This window comes from Toxorhynchites rutilus, chromosome 3 (assembly GCF_029784135.1).
Source record: "Toxorhynchites rutilus septentrionalis strain SRP chromosome 3, ASM2978413v1, whole genome shotgun sequence".
In the NCBI taxonomy this organism is placed as follows: Eukaryota; Metazoa; Arthropoda; class Insecta; order Diptera; family Culicidae; genus Toxorhynchites; species Toxorhynchites rutilus.
Genome location: NC_073746.1, coordinates 35,592,316 through 35,614,368, shown reverse-complemented (window position 1 = coordinate 35,614,368; position 22,053 = coordinate 35,592,316). Strand labels below are relative to the sequence as shown.

Below are 22,053 nucleotides of genomic sequence, written 5' to 3'. Positions count from 1 at the left end.
GAGCGAGTGTGTGGCAACCCCCTCAGCAAATGCTGTCAGTGGCAATTCTCCGCGCGCGTAAAAAGAGCGCTAGAGAAAGCGGGAAAGCGCGAGGCAGCAGCATTCGAGTGACACTCGCCAGTGAGTGTGTGTGCGCGGGAATGGGGTGGTGTGTGCGAGCGCGTTCGTTGGCTCGCTTCGCTCTCGTACACTTGCGCCTGGTGGCACTGGTATTGGTGCCCCTCGTTCGTACATATGTAAGATACAGATGAAGTCGGAGTTGAATTGAAAATGAAATGGAAATGAAAATACAACCCACCTATTTTTGTTTCATTTCAATGTTATACGATTAAGTGATTCGTTCTCTAATATATATTTTTAAAACTGTTATTTATTATTCGTGTGACTGCGGCGACGGTTTCTCGTGTGTTTCTCGGTGCTCCGCTCGTAGCAGCCCAGAAGAAGTGTTTTGCTACTTTGTGAGGTGCAACTTGGTGCTCTTTGGCGCTGTTTGGAGTGTGTCTCTGCTCCGAACGACGACGGGACGTTTCTTGCTGCTGCCTTTTGCTGCGCCACTTTTATCGCCTGCCACCAACAATTCGATTAGCCCAACATACAAAAAAAAAACAAGCCCATTTTGGCACCTTACAGCGCAAAGTAAAACGCAAGAAGAAACAGGGCCAACACACAAGTAGTTCCGGCTTTCCGGATTCGTTGATTTCGGTGGCTGTGCGGAGCATTCGGACGCAAGCAAAACGAAGGGGGAAATCAAATCCCGAAAACAGTTAGAGAAGTCAGTCGTACAATTGGCATTCGGGCGCCTACACTCGATCCCGATTTGCGGTCTTGATTTGAACAGAACAGGAAACAGGGAACAGGAAAAAAATGTGGAAAGCCGTGGTGAAAAATTTCTCGGAAAAGTGACGGTGATGGTTATTTTCCACTGTGCGAGAAAAATAATATGAGAAAGAAATAATTACTGGTGAAAACTAATTTGGTGCTGTGTGTGTGCTTACTGAAAAAAAAAATGATAAGTTCGGTGGAAAATATGAGAAAATAAGTTCCGAGTGATAATTTGGTGTCGTTTGGCGGAAGATTATTGGGTGCTAAGGTGTTGAGGTGATTGGTTATTTTTCGCTGCTTGCAAGATTATTGACCACATCGAAAAAGTGTTGCGTGTACGCAAAGATATTATGGACAGTGCAATGGATTCGGCATCGACGGCCAGTGATCATAGCATAGCGTCGTCCAACGATTCCAGAGGTCGTAATCTGTCCTCCCCAGCGATGCCCCATACGCACAATGGTAGCGGCCACCACATGGACAAAACCCGTACTCCAACGCCTGTGAGTCCGGTGCACAACAGCCATACCGCGGCCATGAATCACATCTCGAGCCGTCAGATGGCTTCTAGTCCTTTGGGGGCGACACCCCAGCAGATGATGAGTATGCCCCATCCGTTGAGTCCCCCGCACGTGTCGACACCCAACGCGATGGCAATGGTCGGAATGCCCCCACGAATGGCCGGAAATCTGTCGCACATTCCGCCCCACGGTCTAGGACTGCTGAATTCCTTCATGCACCACGCCAGCCCGCTGGATCTGATGGCCGCTGCCCATCATCACGTACCTCCCCGATCGTACAATAGCCCTCCGCCGATCTCCAGTTCCGATCCCACGGCGAACGAGTGCAAACTGGTCGATTACCGGGGCCAAAAGGTGGCCGCTTTCATGATCCAGGGCGACACGATGCTTTGTCTGCCGCAGGCGTTCGAGCTGTTCCTGAAGCATCTGGTCGGAGGTCTCCACACGGTGTACACCAAGCTGAAGCGGCTGGACATTGTCCCGCTGGTGTGCAACGTCGAGCAAGTGCGAATACTTCGCGGCCTCGGCGCCATCCAACCGGGCGTCAACCGATGCAAGCTGCTCTCGTGCAAGGACTTCGATGTCCTCTATCGGGACTGTACCACCGCCAGGTGAGGCCGGATTAGTTTTGTGCTTACCGTCTAAACTTAAACCTTTATCTAATCTCCCGTTTTTTTTTGTATTGTTTCTCGATTGTGTTTCTACATATTGCAATTATCATTCGCTTAGATGGTGTGGCGTTGTTTGACTTACCGACTTTTTTCGTTTTTGTTTGTGTTGTTTCTCGCTGCCGCTGTTGTTGTTGTTTCTTGATCTCGACTCGGTAGTTTCCGGTATCCAAATAGGCATCCTTCCTGTGTTTTGTTGTGCTCGATGTGCTCACTGTGATGAACGAAAATAAGAAGTTCAACCAAACCAAAAAAAACACTAATTGCTAAACCTGTTTAGCGTGGGTCTTAACTTTCGGGTGCCCTGTCCAAAGTCGCATGCTCTGTTTTCTGTGTTTTTCCTGGTAATTGTGCTATTGTGTGATCGGGTTGAATAGCAAGTGTAATTGATGTGTTTAAAAAATAATCTACGGTGCAATTTGTTGTAATGAAGTACAAGTCCGACTCGCGATGGGCCAAACAGAAGTAGCAGCAACGAAAAAAAAAAGTGCAATTACCTGACAACACTAATGAGCGGCTACTGGGCGTGTGTGCGAAGTAATTGAAAAAAAAAAAGAAATATATTCGGGAATGTGCTAGAACTGAAATAATATGCAACCCGAGCGTCAATCGATTCGTGGGTAGAATACATAAGAGTTTATCTGTTGAAGTATGAAAAAGGCATTCATGACAACAAGCATTTCTTTTCGCGTGTACACAACGTATTCAAAGTGCTGAATTCACAACATTCAACCCACACACGATGTCACTGATGAAACATTACCAATACGGTCTTTGACAATTTCAACCAGAACATATACAATTTGAGATCCAAAGTTCTGATTTTGGTTAATCATGAAGTGTAGTTATATCCAGCAACTATAGCTTATACTTTCTTAATGAATTTGAATACAAAACGGTGCACATATTTATCAAACTTCCGTAAATGGAAATTCAGTTCATATTTAAGGGTTAGTTTGTTATATAAGACTTCCCTAGAACTAATTTTGATGCATAAATTTCCCTCCGTATCCAATATCGTTTGGGGCTCACCATCGATTTAAGAAAATTTCCCCAAATCTCTACTTTATTCTGAAGGAAGAAAAAAAGGTGGCAGTATTATTATTTTGAAGAATTTATTCAATTCATTATACAACATAAGCCACGTGCAAAGGAAACCACAAGAGACAAAACACGACGCAATTATGTCCATCATGGCTTACCTCACAAATTGTAGCTCCATATATTTTGTCATTAACCTGCTCGTTATCTTCACGGCTCTCATCAGCGCTGAGATATTTTTAAAATCACAATTTTCGGCCTAATATTCAAGTTATTCACCCCTATTCCGCAATGCGATCAGAGTTGAAATTCGAGTGAATTTAACGATCCGATTGACTCGACTTCAGCATTCTGCAACCCGTTCTACTTGAATCCAATTGAGCTGTACAAATGTGGCAAATCAAATTATTACTTGATGTCATTTGAGTACGAACACGTAATTCTAATCTCTACTCAACTATTTTTCTATGTATATTCTAGTTTTTTTTTGCCTACCCGAAAATTCGAAATACGTTTCATTTCAGATCGAATCCTGCCAAAACTGAGTGGATAGGATTGCAAAATGCAAAATTACGTTCCGTTCGGATGATTCTGATTCGAATGGATTTTAGAATAAGGATGATTATCAGTTTAAGACAACGATTGTTGAACTACTTTGTGGAAGGATTCAGAGACTAATGATCAAAATCTCAAAGTTAATTTAAAAGATTGCCCTGGACCATACACATGGTTGATATCGCGAGCTGTTTCCGCCGCCACAAGTTCGTTCTGAACCAAAGAAAAATAAAATCCCTGAATTTGTTCTTTTCCATAATGGTTTTTGGCGTAGGACTACGTCTTTGATTTCTATATAGGGGGGTCACTCTACGAAAAATGTAACGAAAAATTAAGAGATTTCAAATGCCGCAGATTCCGCAAAATCGCTATTGCGGTATATGGCGTACTATATACCATTCTTCTTCATTCCAGTGGAACTTTTGCCTTCTCAACGCAGCATTAATTGCGTCATTTTTATCCATGATTTGGGTTTCTTACTCGTTCTTATTCTACATTTGCCGATGGCAAACACTTATCAGAATCAGAGGAGAGGAGATCGAATCATATTTTTGTAGGGACAGTTTTATGAATAAAGATTTTCATGTACATTTATGAACATCGAAACAAGAGAACCGGAGAATGTCGAGTTTTTCGTTGGAATATCTATCTGGTTTTTTTTTCTTCAACAGATAACTATTGAAAATAGAAAGAATAATTAATGGTCAGGGATTCTTTCTACCACTACAACTGGTATACCTCTTTGGTGGTTCAGTTCAGTTCATATAACAACGGAGTATTTGATAATTTGGAGTATTGAATGAGTTAAATTTACGGATACAGTAATAAGAACTCAATTCAATAGCAATTGTCCTCAAAGTACTACGTCAAGTTCCCGTCCATGCCTCTAGACCCAGACCCTTCTACTTTTTTATATTCTGACAAATAAACAAAATAATTTTCAAAAAAAAAAAATGATATGGCATACCCTTTTACGTTGTGCTTTGAAATGATCATTAAATTGAACAATTTAAGAACAGATGAATGCAATGAAGCTCTAGTACATGCAATTACTTAAACATACCACTTGAAATGTAACCTAGACTTGTAATATTGCATTATAATCAGTCTTTATAAATAAAACTCGAACGCTAAATGTGTTGCTAAGCGTGAAACCCGAGGAAGTAATCATCCGATTTGAACCGTTTTTATTTTGTTGTATTAGTTTCTGCCCACAGATCAATGTTGCGGGAAGGAAAATCGGAAACTTTTGGGGGGAAGTTTTAAAAAGCTTTGAAAATAAAATATTATAGTGATGAGTTTCAATACAAGTACTATGAAATTTATAGTAAAAGGAAATTTTAAAGGGTCAACTATGAGTTCAATCAATGAAGAGTTCTTGAAGAGATTGAACCCTCGGACGAAAATAAATTTCGGGCGGGCCAAAGTTCGCCGGGTCAGCTAGTGCTATAATAAAGTCTAAAATGTTTGGTTTAAAAATTTATAAGACCAATTTGCAAGCATATTTTAACAAAATTATTCTGCGATGTTGATTACAATTTCAAAATTAGGATATTTCTATGAAGTTATGTGCTCAGGGTAGAGATAGTTTCTTGTCTAAAATAACACATTAAGGACCGCTCACGAGTTTTCTCGTGTTTCGCGTTCCGTCACGAAATAACCCGTGTTTTCTACACTTGATGGTTAAATACTTGGTCTACATAGAATCTTACAAGTCCTACCGATGGCTCGCCTTCGTCTCATCCACACCGAAGGAAACGATCTCACTTAATTTTCTGAAAGAACAATAAATTATCTGCATTTTAATACTAAAGCTTGATTTGTACTTCTAACCAATCCCGAAGTACTACTGTTTTGTGGTTTGTGGATTCTAAATGAATCAAATTTTAATCAACAGTACGAAGGGAAACATCATGAGAAAGATGGGCTTCGTCTTCTAGTTGAATTTATTCATTAACCTTACTCAAACTCCAATACAATAAGTTCTTTATTATGCTTCGATATAACGTACAATTTTGAAAGTAAAATGTACGCTATATCGAAGTTACCCTGTATTGTCATTGTTGCTTCTTAAACTCGAGAAAAGAAATTCAAAGTCATCAACGCGAATGGATAAAAATCATGCAAAAGTGACACAGATGAAACCATCAAAAGCTGCGGTGATAAGATTACGTTTCTTCAGAAACAAGAGAACCATGAATAAAAACATTATATCATAAAAAAAAACTAGAAATGGATTAAATCTGTGATATAACCGCAATGTAGACGTAGGACTATTGCTGGCTCTGTAATCATTTGTTTGAGATTACATATGAATCAATTCTCAAGGAATGAATGAATTAATAATATTTTTAAAGATTGTTAAAAGTTTTCCTTGTAAGTGTGTGAGTGTGTTAGTGTGACCATCAGTATGAAATTGCTATTAACATGAAATTCAACTATTTCGAACTTGTTGGTGGTCAAGAAAAGAAACCGTTGGGTTTGCGTGGCTTTGCAAAAGTAACTGATAAAATTTGATACATAATTGTATTGTGTTCTCGTGAAAATAATACACAAGAGTTTTGATTTCACTCCACGCGGGAGCAGAAAGGAAACTGATGTTCTTAGATACGAATGCATCACGGGAACCGAGTGCGCAAATCTTCCTTTGTTCGAGCGCATTTACAAGCGATGACCAACTCATGTGAAGGCAAAACAGAAACTAAATTGATTGCCGAGTTGGCATCCGCTTATATACAGCTTTGTGTTATTCCAATAGCCTGTTGTCGAAGCTATTTTTAAGCTATTGAAAAATTATTACCAATCATATAGTTCTTGGATTTTTTGTCTTTCAAATAAAGTGATTATCATACCACTCCGTTCAGCCGGGAATGAGATTTTAACGTTCAAAACTTCGCACTCCAAGCGTCTCCAAGCACAACTCTCGTTTTCTAAACTTTGAACTTACACCCCGATACAGAAAAGAAAGACGTAATCCTACGTCAAAACAAAACAATTTTTTATGAAAATTTTGAGTTAAAAATCATTTAGCTATTCATATTATTTGAATTATGGTATCTTTATCCGTACTTAGAATATATACCTTAATCGTTCCATCTCTCATCGCTAGAAGAAACCTGTGAAAAATTGATTCTCATTTTCTCATTTTCTGGTTCAGTGGTTTGGCCCTACACACATCGTTGATTTGTTTTCATATATCTCAACTGTTGCAAGATATTTGATCGGAGTTCTTTCAGCGAAAACTATCCAACCCTATTTTAGGTTTCACCATGTTAAGTTATGTTTATTTTTCATCATTCTAAATTTATGACATGTAACTCACATTTCAGTCTCTTTCTTTTTGTTACATGTGTTTACGTTTTTTTCCTACTCATTTGTTTATAATGTACTCGTTTGACACAGCAAATCACTATAATAACTAACTCTGTACGGAAGGTTTTTTTTTGTGGCGAGTATCAATGATTCTTCAACCTGAATTTGTATTACCTATGCGAGCTATTTGCAGAACTAATGTTATATCCACTCAATGTAGCTAAAAGAAAAGAAATATTAAAGAGAATAATGCTAATTTTGCCTGTCACTTAAACATAAAACATGGAACAGCTAATACGATCCTTCTATATTTGTTAGGTTTCTTATGAAAAATCTCAAAGGCAGTGCTTATATTTTACAGAAATATCTTCTATACAAGTGATTAGATTTTTCTAATATCTTTACGGAAAGTTATATCACGAAGTGACACTCGATTGACGCATGTGTCTGAATTATGAAAATGGATGTATGTAAAAACATGCACATGCGGTTAACTATTTTCATTTATCAGTAGATTTCCGAGTCGCCCTATTCTCGGAATTGGACGAAATTCTCAAAAAAAAAACACGAAACAGACAAACTCACCCACATCGACATACTGTTTTATAGTAAATATTGTTCAAAATTTATTAAAGGTACAAACAAGCTCAAAACATGGAAACCATTATTTCTGAACATACAGTGGAACCCCGATTATCCGTGAGCGGATGATCCGTGAAAGCGCTTGCTCCTTTGTTTTGGTCATAGCTTCCATTTAATCTGACAACTGGTGCACACGAACTTCCAGAAGGATAGTTTTATGTTTTCTGTATTGATAAAACATAGTTTTCATGCTGAAGTATCTTTATTTCGTGTTTACACCTTATTTTTAGTCGTATATTGCGTTATCCGTGATTTTTGTTACTCGCGGTGACCTAGCCAGACTATTTCGCGGATAATCGGGGTTCTACTGTGTTTAGACACTGCACAATTGTGGCATTATTTTGTTTCAACAATTCCGTATATGCCCCATCTATCAAGCTCCCTCATGCAGCTAAAATGAATGGATCATGTCATTGATTACTCGATCTTCTTACTCTGACATTTCTTTCTACCGGGTAAACCATCTACTGTCTACAATGTTATACTCATCATATCTTCAGGCGCCTTTTTCAACAAACTAATATTGATTAGCAATGATACTATTCTTCGATGAAGACGTGAAGAGAGGAAAATGTTGGTGAATTACTCTTCTAACTCCAGCATTATTCAAATGACCCAAATTAAAAAAAAAAGGTTGAAAAGTTGTGTCCGAGGCATCATTGACGTAGGTTTACGTTACAATATTTGTTGCTTGTTGATTTTGAATATCTTTGAACACTATACCCCATAGTCGCAGTCAACCACGTGTTACGGAAACACTTTGCGTTCATCATAAATGTATGCGAAATTAGCAGCTCTCATTTTCACTCCGTTTCAACATATTGAACATATTGAAAAAATATTATCTATATTTATCTACGTGGCAGAATAGGAAGATATAATCTAGATTGTTAGGGACTGTCAAAAACGGTTGGTCCCAAAATCCCGTAAAGGGCCTGGCCGGGTAAGGAAGTAAAAAGTGCCCCCAAACCAAATCACTAGCCGTATGGCAAATATTGTAAAGGATATTAAATAAGAAATTTTGGCGGTTTATTTGAACCCCTATCTGGTTTGACGTAGGATCTATAGTGAAAAACGTACTTTTCGTTAATTTCACGCCATCCTCAAAAGATCCGAGATAAAAATTTGAAAAAAATACTGAATGTGCATCTTACTACGATGTATCAAAAAAAATTATCAAAAAAAAATTTCATCAAAAATTTTAGTACTAAAAAAAATAATGAAATCTTGAAAATTTTTTTTTTGGGATTTAGAGATTCAGTACTACTCTAATTCATATTTTAATGTGTTTCTACGGCTTTTCTAGATATGTGTGATTTTTTTCAGATTTTTTTCAGTGTTGCGCGGTATCAAAAAATTTTTTTTTTATGTTTCCAAAGAGTGGTTAGGTAAGGGAGTAAAAAGTGCCCCCAAACCAAATCACTAGCTGTATGGCAAATATTGTAAAGGATGTTAAATAAGAAATTTTGGTGGTTTATTTGAACCCCTATGTGGTTTGACGTAGGATCTATAGTGAAAAACGTACTTTTTCGTTTATTTCACGCCATCCTCAATAGATCTGAGATAAAAATTTGAAAAAAATACTGAATGTACATCCTACCATGGTGTATCAAGAAAAATTATCAAAAAAAATTTCATCAAAAATTTTTGTACTAAAAAAATATTAAAATTTTGAAAATTTTTTTTTTGGATTTAGAGATTCAGTACTACTCTAATTCATATTCAAATGTACTCTTACGGCTTTTCTAGATTTATAAATATCTTCAAACTGTTTTTTTTTTCAAATATCTAATACTAAAAATAAAATGAAAAAAAATACACAGTACAAAAAAATGTTATAGATTTTCTGGCATTTCGAAATTTTGAAAAAAAAAATATAACTTTGAGACCCACTCCTGCTCAAATTTTTATTTAAATGCGTTCGTATGTGTCTTTTTTCTACATGTGGCGTAATTTTTCCTGAATTTTTAAGAGCATTGTGTGACACAAAATAATTTTCTTCATCGTCTGCATTATTATTTTTATTTTTTTGAAATCGATTATTTTATTGTATTCGTGGTTTTCAATTGAAAGATTAAAATAAAAAAACAAATCGAATTTGTGGTCTCAAAGTTATATTTTTTTTCAAAATTTCGAAATGCCAGAAAATCTATAACATTTTTTTGTACTGTGTATTTTTCTTTTTTATTATTTTATTTTTATTATTAGATATTTAAAAAAAAACAGCTTGACGATATTTATCAATCTAGAAAAGCCGTAAGAGCACATTTAAATATGAATTAGAGTAGTATTGAATCTCTAAATCCCAAAAAAAAATTTTCAAATTTTCATAATTTTTTTTTAATACTAAAATTTTTGATGAATTATTTTTTTGATAATTTTTCTTGATACACCGTGGTAAGATGCACATTCAGTATTTTTTTCAAATTTTTATCTCGGATCTATTGAGGATGGCGTGAAATGCACGAAAAAGTACGTTTGTCACTATAGATCCTACGTCAAACCACATAGGGGTTCAAATAAACCGCCAAAATTTCTTATTTAATATCCTTTACAATATTTGCCATACAGCTAGTGATTTGGTTTGGGGGCACTTTTTACTCCCTTACCTAACCACTCTTTGGAAACATAAAAAAAAAATTTTTTGATACCGCGCAACACTGAAAAAAATCTGAAAAAAATCACACATATCTAGAAAAGCCGTAGAAACACATTAAAATATGAATTAGAGTAGTACTGAATCTCTAAATCCCAAAAAAAAAATTTTCAAGATTTCATTATTTTTTTTAGTACTAAAATTTTTGATGAAATTTTTTTTTGATAATTTTTTTTGATACATCGTAGTAAGATGCACATTCAGTATTTTTTTCAAATTTTTATCTCGGATCTTTTGAGGATGGCGTGAAATTAACGAAAAGTACGTTTTTCACTATAGATCCTACGTCAAACCACATAGGGGTTCAAATAAACCACCAAAATTTCTTATTTAATATCCTTTACTATATTTGCCATACAGCTAGTGATTTGGTTTGGGGGCACTTTTTACTCCCTTACCCGGCCAGGCCCTTTGTCGAAACTGTTCGTGACGTGACCGATATTCAAATTTGATAATTTGTAGCTTCAAAATGCACGCGAAAAATGTCAACCCACTTCAATAAAACTTATCAGAACTACTGAACAACATGTATATAACATTCTGAACATCGAAGTTAAATTTAAAACGGAAAATGCAAAGAATGGCTCGAAAGCCTCATTTTACCAGTTCAAAAAGTTGCTATACATAAGCTGGTAACCGAGAAATAATTGACCAAGCAGCACCATGAAATTTGGAAAAAATGGTTCGAAAGTGGACAGAAAGTCTGTCTCGAACTATACATGGAAGTACAGCTCATGTTACAAATGCAGCATTCCATTTCCCAACATTTCGGTATGATTGCGATTCCAATGTCAAATTATGCGCAATGATAGTAGAGTGAATCTTACACAAGCTGCAATTAGCACTGGTAGTGCACACCAACGGGAGCAGCATATTTGTTCGGGTTGCATGAATAACAGAGCAACAAATCAAAATACATGCCATAGCACTCACCTGAACATGCTCGATTGCTTTGGCCGAGGGTGCATAGCTTCGTGCTTTGCACGATTTGCGTATTACTTCATTTGTTAGGTATATTTTGGCGATATATACTCAAGATTCCATTCCGACGGGCTGCTTATGCTCTTCATTTGAATTTACACCTTTGATTATACAAAGCTTGCTTTTTGTGCAATGAAATAAAATCAAGTTTTTAGAATGGAGCTGATAAACGTTTATTCGATATCATTCACCCTACACGTGGCTTGCTATCTATTCAGGTGTAACTTTTAAGATAGAACATAAGTACATAACATAAAAAAATTGTCAATGATGATATACCGTACTGTCCGATTCTCGCTGGTTAGGGGAGGATGGCCAAGAAGAGATTCCCCTAATTATAAAGGGTTTTAAGTGTCTATAATATTAATTTTTTCTACTTCCTCATTCAATTGTATAGTACAACTCTTTTATTAGGTGTTTAATTGTTTTTCTGCATGCTGGAGAAAAATCTCTAAAACGTGACGTTGATTTCGGATCACTCCGTCTTTTCTTGTTCACGACCTGACTTCTACTGAAGACATTCTGAATAGCACATTTTGATGGCTATATCATAAATAATCAATATTTCCTATGTTTAGAATTTTTCACAATGTACACTTAACTCAAAATCCGTACAGGTTCCATACAAAATCAATTTTTTTTTCTTTGTTGAAAACACAAGATGACCAGAAACTCTAGAATGGAGGGAGTATGAAAAAAGTCACTTTATACCTTAATTGTCAGGGCGATTCCGGACATCCATGACGAGGTTGCAACTTCGCAAATACTCAGGGAGTGCGCAGTTGAGAAATCGGCTTTATCTGGATGATTGATTTGACGAAGAAAAACTATTAGGTTGATGTTTTTTTGAAATGTTAATTTGCTGATTTTTCGCAATATTAGAAAATTATTCCGACGGGCTCCGGATAAAATCAGTGTCTTTTCTGGAAATTCGTGTCATCATTTTTGCAAGCGATGCTGATCACCCTTCTTGTCTTATTCAGCTTCCCTTCGATAATTGCCTATCAATTTTCGATTGGGTGGCATTGGAGGTAACTAGGTGGATTAAAATCCTTTTCGATTAAATCCACCCCGTTTTCGTTGTACCACTACAGTACATCCGGACTATAGTGACCGTTTCCAAAATCTGGCCGTTACAGGGCCATTGTACTTTGACGAAAATGTCATTTTTTCCAGGAACTTTAGCACGTACACATTCGATTCATTTATTGTCTTGTCCGTGACGAACTAGGTGACGATTTGTGCTGTGATCAGAATCCCAAAATCCATTTTCTCTTAAGTATCGTTTCCAAGGTTTGTAGGGTGGACCACATCAGGTTCCCAACGCGTGTGTGTAAGATAAGTTGTTTCGTTTCCCATCTAGCACAACTTTTTTTTGAACTGCACTTATCGGGATGAAATTTGTAGCATTAAAAAATATCCAGGAATAGTAATGGAACTGAATTAGGGTCAAAATTGTATTGATAAATAAAACGAAAAAAAATTGGACTATGATGATTATGTTCATAGTGTCATATCAGAACATTAACACGTTGATTTTGTCATTAGTAAAATGTTTTCACAGCAGAAATAGACTTATCAAAATCACACATATACGAGATCTTTCAATTTATTAATGTACTAGCTGACCCGGCAAACTTCGTCCCGCGCAAAATTTGTTTTTTGTTATTTTGTTATCATTCACGTTTTCTCACTATAAACAAGTTCATGGGTCCAATCGCAGAACTGATCGTTGATTGATCTTCTAATCAACCCCATTACGACCCCTTTTACTATAAAATTCCTAGTATTTCTAACAAAACTCATCATTATAATATAACATTATTTTCAGACACAATTTTTCGTTCAAGATTTTTCAACCACTTGCAAATTAGTTTGATACAGAAAATATGATAGAAGGAAGACAGCCCTAAATCGGACAATTCCTTCCTCGAGTTCTGCTCTTATCAACACATTCGGTGATACTTTTTTATTGGTATAGATAGAAGAAGATAAAGGAGTGCGTTTCATCGTGCGTAAAACATATGGGAATTTAATTTTCCGAATTTTCCCTTTTTCCTTCAGAGTTTTCCGAAAATTTTCAGTTGTCATGTTTTTGGTTGAAATATGTGTAATATTTTTATGGGTATGACTATGATGGTATGACACCCCTCCCTCCTCTCAATTCCAGAGGAGGGAGGGGTGTCATACCATCATAGAAACATTTCTCATACTCAAAAATCCTCACATCCCAAATTGTGCTTGATTAGTTCTCGAGTTTTGCTGAAGTTTGTGTTCGTGTGCCCCCTGTAATTTGTGTTTCATTTGTATGCCAGCTCCCCCTCCCCCTTAGAGAGGGGGGTGAATAGTCTAACGAAAGTCTAAATAGATACCCATAGAAACATTTATTGCACCTTAAAACCTTCACTTCAATTTGGTTTCATTTGCTTAATGCAGAAATTTGTGTTTCATTTGTATGACAGCCCTAAGAAAGAGGGGAGGAGTATCTAACCACCGTAAAAACATTTATTGCACCCTAAAATCTCCACATGCCAAATTTGGTTTCAGTTGCTTGATTAATTCTCGAGTAATGCAGACATTTGTGTTTCATTTGTATGGCAGCCCCCCCTTTAGAGAGGGGGGGGGGGGGTGGAGAGTCTAACTACCATAGAAACATTTATTGCACCCTAAAACCTCAATATGCTTAATTTGGTTTCTTTTGCTTGATTAATTCTCGACTAATGTAGAAATTTGTGTTTAAATTGTATGGCAGCACCAACCACCCCCCCCCACTACCTTAGGGAGAGTCTCTAAGTGTCTAACCACCGTGAAAACATTTATTGCACCCTAAAACCTCCACATGCCAAATTTGGTTTCGTTTGCTTGTTTAACTCTCGAGTAATGAAGAAATTTGTGTTTCATTTGTATGACAGACCCCCCCCCCTTTAGAGAGGGTGAGGGGTCTGGAAATATCACCCCAAACCCAACCTACATACATACCAATTTTCATGTCGATCGGTTCAGTAGTTTCCGAGTCCATAAGAATCAGACAGACAGACAGACAGACGGAAATCCATTTTTATATATACACTGATGGACATATATATTCGGCATATGCATGAATCTACCACGAATGTTTTTTTACTAAGCGATATTATTCCAATCCACTTCCGAAGATTATTCAAGTGAAACAATATAGTCTTATTATAAATTTACTTTATTGGGAAATCAAAACAATGAAAACAATTAGCTTATTTTACAAAAATCATAACTTTATCTTCAAATTCAGCTGGACAAAAGTATTCGGCACTTAGAACATTTCTCCAAAAAACATTTCTGAACAAATTATCTAGACATTTAATATCTTGTGTTTAATCCTTTCTGTGCAATGACCTCTTTCAATCGATTTGTCATTGAGTGAACCAGCTTCTCCCATACTTTAGGCTCGATCTTATACCATTTTTCACGAAAAATATCTTTCAGCTGCTTTTGTGATGTTACATGATGTTCACGTACACGTCGATCTAGAACATCCCACAAATGCTCTATGGGATTCATATCCGGTGATTGGGGTTGCGTTTTGTGCTGATAGGGTGTATCATATAGCAGCCAGAGGCATACCGCTTCCGCAGTATGTTTAGGGTCGTTGTCTTGTTAGAAGTAGAAATTGCTCTCTATACCCAACTTTTCAGCACTTTTCTTCATATTTTCTTTCAAAATATTTGAATATTGCTCCTTTTTCATGATACCATCTACATATACCAATTCCCCGACAACGGATGCTGCCATACAGCCCCAGACCATGACTGATGCACTTCCTTTTTCACGGTAGCTTGAACATTTTTCTTCTGCAGCTCAGTATCCGGTTTTCGCCATACCGATACCCTTCCATCTGATTTGTAAACATTGAATTTGCTCTCATCGGAAAACAACACATTCCAGACTAATCGGGTGATTTTGGTAATCTTTCGCAAAGTTCAACCTTTTAGCCTGATTAACCTTGCTAATAAGAGGCTTCTTACGACAAACACGGGCTTTATATTGGGCATTATTCAACACTCTGCGCACCGTTCTGAAAAGAACATCTTGCCCACTGAACTCCAGCAGCTCTCCTCGCACTTTTGACGAAGATGTTTTCAGTTCTTTCTCAATAATTTGTATTATTTTTCGCTTTTCTCTATCCGTTAACTTGCAAGGACTTCCCGTCCTAGGTTTTTTGTCGAAGTTATCGCTGTTCTTATAACGATTGATAATATCCTGTACCGTTGTTCTTGGCATACCAACACTCCTAGCTATTTCGGAAACTGTGTTCTTCATTTTGAACAAATTCAAAACAATTTTCCTTTTCTCCATCGTAGTTTCCTTACCTTTTCTGCCCATTTTGTTACCACGGAATAAAAATCATACGAACGCAGCCGATTTTTATTAAAAATATACAAAAGTGATCAAATGTGTCAGTTTCATTCATTTACAGTGTTTCCAGATCTTTAGGGATCGATAAATTAACATTTTTTCAACGTGACGAATACTTCTGTCCAATTAAAAATGTGGAACTCGGCCTTTTTCTTTCCTGTAATTTATTAAAGCAGGGTAAATCATTGAAAACTTCTACTGCTTCTACTGAGTACACTTCACAGAATCTACTGCACCTGCACAGTTGAGTTTATATCACCGACTATTTGTGTATGTAATACAAATGCGATAAATTAATTCATGACAAATACTTATGTCCACCAGTGTATATAGATTTTTAAAAAATCAAAAAGCGATGAACAGTACCTTCAATTATTGATTCACCCAAAAATTGAACATACAGTTACATAATACCTCGAGCATTTAGTATAATAAATGAAGACAAAAGTAGGGAAACGAGTGATTCTGTTCATACACACATCAATTGATTGTGGTGTAACGAAAATCGAACATGGAAAAATTTGACGAAATTGTAAAAAAACGAATAGAAATAGCATAGTAACAAATCGTAATGGTAGTAGAAAAATTGGAACAAAATTTAGACATAATAAAAAATGGATCCCGATAGTGCTATTCTCAAAAAAATATGTTTCAAAATAGGACCAAATACTGTTGAAATAAAAATCTACATAGCCTTGGATAAAACTGAAGTTGAATCACGTTGAACCATTAGATATATTTATCCCAAGTAAAATTGAGGTTTAATTTAGTCGAATGAACATCAACTGTTACGACGATTCGGACATCATTTTATATTTCAACCATAGAAATAACCTAATGAATTGTGTGGCTATCAATTTGGTAATAAATATTAATGAAACAATTGGACCGAAATGACCAAAGGAAGTACTTTCAAGTGGCCATTAAAAAAATTGGAGAGACTAAGAAATTATTTTTTTCAAACCACTTGTTTGTCACTTTGGTTATTATTTTAGAACGATCTTTTTCAATTTTTTTCCCTTGGATACGATGATGAGCGATGTATACCCACGACTTGTTTCGTAATGCTAATGGTATACAAAAATGGTGCCTCGTCACTACGCTAGGTGCTCGTTATTGACGGCGTGGCTAGAAAAGCACAGTTCAAATATATGAGAAAATAAGAATGCTTTCACTTTTCGTCCATTTTTGCGACTGTGAAATCGTAATGTACAGTATAAAAAAAAAATATTGGAGAAACTCCGATTTCATTGGAATTTGGAACTGATGTTAAAATTATTTAGTTGGAACATGACATGTTTTCTAATCTGACCTCCTTAATGAAAGACGTAGTCCTACATCAAACACAATAAATTCATTTTGTTCGGCCCACAAGACTAACAGGGATTGCAGATCCAGTAATGCGATCGAACTGTCTGAAAACCGCTACGAGAAAAAAAATAATCAAGGAATCATCTCTTCGAAGTCCGAAGCCCTTGAATACGTTTTCGCTGTTTTCCAACATATGACATTAGGAAATCATCGTTCTTGTAGCTTCAAATGATAGCACATCTATAAGGAAGCTATGAACAAGATTGTAAGTAACAGAAAGTGAAATTTGTTTCTTAGTTTGAATATGTCGGGTGAAGCACCAAAAAAATTCAGGAAATGAAGATTTTACTAAAAAAGCTTGAAACATACAGGGTGGGCCATTTAAAATGGAAGGATTTGTTTTTGCAATAGCAAAGTAAAGAAGTGGAATTTAAAAAAAAAAAATTTTGAAATTCATTTATTTTGGTCCAAGGAGATTTGTTCTAACTACTTTTTGATTATGATATCTCGTAAATGACCGCCTCTGGCCTTTACCGCAAAATGTGCCGTTTTTTCGGCATTTTCCATCACTTTGCCCAATGTTTCGGCCGATATGGCAGCAATTTCTTGTCGGATATTGTCTTTCAGCGCAGCCAGGGTCCTTGGTTTACCAGTGTATACCTTGGATTTTAAATATCCCCAAAAAAAAGTCAGGAGGCGTCAAATCAGGTGGCCAGTCATAATCGCCGTTTTTCGATATTAATCTTCCGGGGAACATTTCGCGCAATAATTTGGTCGTGGCAGCCGCTGTATGGCATGTAGCGCCGTCCTGTTGGAACCAGTAATTGTCCAATTCATTTTCATGAACAAATGGCAATAAAAAATCGGCCTAACTCTTGCGAACGATGGCGACCTGATGTCGATGGAGTCTCTGCAATACTGGCTCGAACGGCATCAATATTCTCGTCGAAACGTCTTGGTCGTTGTCTGGACAGATGACTGGCATTACCAACACTACCAGACGATATAAATTTGGCATATAATCGACTATAGTGTTGTCTCCAGGCGATGTTTTAACTTTATTTTTATTTTTCCACGCACGTTTAGTTAACACAATTGAGAAGTTATTTTGAATGTACAGCTGAACAATTTCAGCGCGTTGTTTAGGTGTGTATTGTTCCATGGTTAAAATTGTACTGAAATGACGCTTCCAACGCGGTATGACATTTGTTAATCTGACATCTCTGTCAAAAGTTATGGGGTTGCCAGATGCTTCCACTTTAAATGGCCCACCCTGTACTTGTTGAGATTTGCTGCAACAAAATGTAGAGGCTGGTTTACACTTTTAAAAATGAATTCAAAAAAAAAAGTTATATCCAACTATAATTTTCGTGACTTGTTTTTTACGAATTTCATAAATGAGGCATGAGTCGGTAATATTAACATAAATAAAAAATCAATACCAATAAAATTAAGCAATTGCTAATATTAAGGGAAGAATAATTTCTTACGGATAGCGAAGTGAAGATGATTCTTTGTTATGAAAATGTTATGAAAATGAATAGCGTTGTGTTTATAGTGAAGGTATTGCGAGTATCAAATAACATCTGATTTCTACTGATCAGAACCTAATCCAGATCATTTTTAACAAACCCATTCAATGTGAGGATTTAGTGGTTAAACAATTTTAGATATCGTAACAAGTTGGAGTAATACTAGGGTGACTTCCGTGATCATATTCAAGTTCAACAGTAATCTCATCCAAGCAGTTAAAACATTTTGGCGTGTTACCAAGAAAACTCGAACATTTCTCTTGTTTATTGCAATCCTGTCGATTATCCAGCTGATCATGAATCGTTGGAGGAGCAACAGTATTTTTCCAATCTACCGAAATCGCTTTTAACAGATGGACCCTTATGATTGTTCCCAGCCTGTGTACATTACATTTCGAACAACAAAATATTGGCATACGAAACATTTTGGTTGTAAAATTCTAGAACTTTCTGTTGAACGTCTGCAATTAAGTTATTATCAGTGTTCTCAGAGACGCTAAAGCTCTTGTCACCGAGAGGCCGCAGTTACGGCTCATCTTATAACAGATCGGTTTGTATAGTTTTGAAGATGTTCCAGTGGTAAAAATCTCTGCGATCGTTTTTGGTTTTTCAAAATTCTCATTTTGTCTTGTCGGGATACACATACATTTCTCAGGATCAACTTGTGCAGTTGATGAAGGTAGCAAAAAGGAAAGAAAATTACTTTCGAGGCTGGCGTTCTGTCTGTACATTTTATTTATAAACCATATTAGGCCCCTTGGTAGGCCAGTTGACCGACTTAAGTTGGTCGCCCGATGAAAAATAATTCATCTTTCAGAACATTTTGATTTCGTCCTCAACACAACGTTGGTATAGAAATTTAATTGCAGACTACAGAGCTGATAAAGCCACAATTAGGATATTACTGGATAAGATTTTACTAAACGATTAATAAATGAAACCCGAAGAAAATGCAGAGAGGATCAATGCTCTACACATAATTAAGTTGAAGATAATTTGCGTTAGCGAAAAAACCATCAATTTACTCGCGAGTTTTTATGCCTCAGTCGCTACTGTGTTTTTGCTACCGTATTCGAATCAATTAAATAGGTCAATTTAGCCATGTTTCATCGTTGTCGTAACTAAATAGGCATCATTTCAAACACCCAATAAAATTTTAATTCAGAATAATTCTGATGAGTTTTATATTGAAATCGGTGAAGACAGTAACCTTTATTATTGGTTTCACGCAACTCGAGAAAATTCTCGCTTCCTGCTCGGTAGTTTTCCGCCTCGATACCCACTAAACAGCAAGGAAACCGGCAAATTATATTATCAAATTACGGTGCCGTCGGAGTGGCTTTGCATTATCAAGTTGAATAACCCCACGTATGAGTGCTGTTTATTATTCCAAATGCAAACTTAAACGAATTCACAGAACCCAACATATCATTAACCTGCGGAGAAGAGGCTGCCCGAGCTAACTCACGGGAATGCAGGCATTTTTCGATTTCTCTCAGCAGTGCGCAACACAACGATTCGCTTCTCATTAAACTTACATCGAAACATATTCCCTAAATACAGGGCAACAATTGCAGCCTTGTAGTCAGTGCCCAGAACAAACAGCTCGAATAAGGCACGCTGTGTCGCGCCTAATTTGGCTTTCGCGTGCTGCCATCCCAGTTCAGCCAAACCATCCATCCGTCCATCTGCACCGGTGAACAAATTTGAATTACGTAATACATACTACCTGCAAATAAAAGAAACATTTTCAAAAACAAAGAGCCGTGGCATTTCATCCCCTCGTCGTTCTCTTGCAGAGAGAAACAAATCACTTCCAAATGTGCACATACACACAGATTCCATTGGTAAGAAGACGAAGAAAAAAGGTAACACTACATGCATTCCGACATTTTTTGTCTGCCTACCGCACATCGCATAATCATAAGCATAAGTCTAGCGCACTCCGCAGATGCCCAACATTTCTATGCTCGGCGACCTCTGGATTTGCCCGCCTCAAATGAGCGATGAAAATACAACGTGTGTGTGTGTATGTATGTGCTCGTTGTTTGCACGGATATAACCTAAGCCGTAAGCGGCGCGGTAATGAGAAAAATCATTGGAGCGCGAAATCTTTCTGCTTCTAATCCCTTGTTTACACCATAGGAAGCTGTGGATTTTTTTGTTATTGTGCTGTTATGATGATTTGTATCAATCCCGATGAGGCGCGCGTTCGGCCCTTTTTCGCCCATCACTCAAGTGTTATCACTCCTCGGCTGACTAGATTGTGCGAACAGAGAAACGCAGAACACAGAACGGGAAATGATCCTTACATGGGTAGTAGGTATGGCTTACTATTCCAAATGACTGTTGTTGGGCATTTATCAACAAACCAAACGCCGTGTGGGAAAAAAGTGCGCTCGCGGACCGTACCTAGGAGTCACTTTGGAGCGCACTGGTTAGCTAATGATCCCTGGTGGTGAATAATGGTGAAGCATGCTTTTTCATGTCCCAGCTGAAAATGCACTCACGCATGTGAAGACTCCCCTTCCCTTCCCGCCACGGCTGGGCAGTCGTCATCGTGAAATTGTGCAAAAGCTTATTCGCTCATTTAGCAAACTAACAGTATCTAACAGCCAGCAGTCACTTAGCTGTGTCTAACCCGATGATTGGTAGGGAGCAATGGCTGGGGGGGAGAGCAATGCTTAATGGCTTTACAAGCTTTTCCTTTGACAGGTGAGAAAGCAAAAACAACATCGAATCATGTGTAATTATCGAGTGCATTCTTTTATTCATGCAAATTGAAAAAAAAACGCCAACCAGCGACGCTCCAAATGTGCGCGAGCGCTGGTTCTCCGGGTCGCCTTTTTTGCGTGTGTGTGCCCCTTCTCCTTCGAAGCTCAACGAGTTTGTTTGGTGTGCGTACGTATGTGTGTGTGTTTTTGTTTTGTTCTGGTGATTTGCACGGCAGTGGATAGTTAACAATTTCATTGTTGTACAATTCAACAGTGAAATTGTTCGCTCTTTGTTTCGCGATATGCACTTGGTTACACATTTGTACTCGCTGATAGTGTCAGCTCGGCGGAAGTGCGTCAGCAAATGCGGGATTGGAGGCAAGCATATTGATATGCGAATTACACACTACGCTTGCTTGTTCGCATCCTGCAGTATGTCCTGGCGAACATGAACACCGTTATCAAGAACGCACGAAGTCGCCATACTAGCAACGAATCATTAAAGGGTGTGTCACATCAAATTGCATCACGGAAAAAACGCTGTGGAAATTTAATTTTTAGGAATTATATCTTCAGCTTTCGCTTATAATCAGATCAGAGTGTATAGATCACGTTGGCCATGCTTCACTGTCATTTTTTCGTAAATTTGGAAAAATGTTGTCGATCGAAAAAGAGCGTCGTGAATTAATCCTGCGCACTCATTTCGAGAATCAGGAGTTGTCACATCGGGACATCGGTAAGATGCTGGGAATCGTCCAATCCACGGTCAGCAGAGTACTAAAACGATACTTCGAGAACCTAACCATCGACCGGAAGGTGAAGAACGGCAAAAATGGATGCTCCGTCAGTGAAAAAGATCACAAGCGCGTAGTTAAGCAGTTTAGACGTGATCCGAGAAGTTCGGTC

The 22,053-nt window shown here is 37.3% G+C and overlaps 1 protein-coding gene across 22 annotated transcripts in view; it reads left to right on the top strand.

The window, feature by feature from the left end:
- The first annotated feature begins 215 nt into the window (after positions 1 to 215).
- The window catches only part of LOC129775918 (dachshund homolog 2), a 108,276-nt gene continuing 86,438 nt past the window's right edge, over positions 216 to 22,053 (top strand). For 6 of the 22 annotated variants that reach the window (XM_055781173.1, XM_055781172.1, XM_055781171.1 and 3 more), the window contains exon 1: positions 216 to 1,954. In XM_055781173.1, the coding sequence (XP_055637148.1) occupies positions 1,173 to 1,954 (782 nt within the window). In that variant the 5' untranslated portion in view covers positions 216 to 1,172. The remainder of the gene's footprint in view (positions 1,955 to 22,053) is intronic. The other 16 variants (XM_055781183.1, XM_055781182.1, XM_055781187.1 and 13 more) reach the window with 5 other exon arrangements.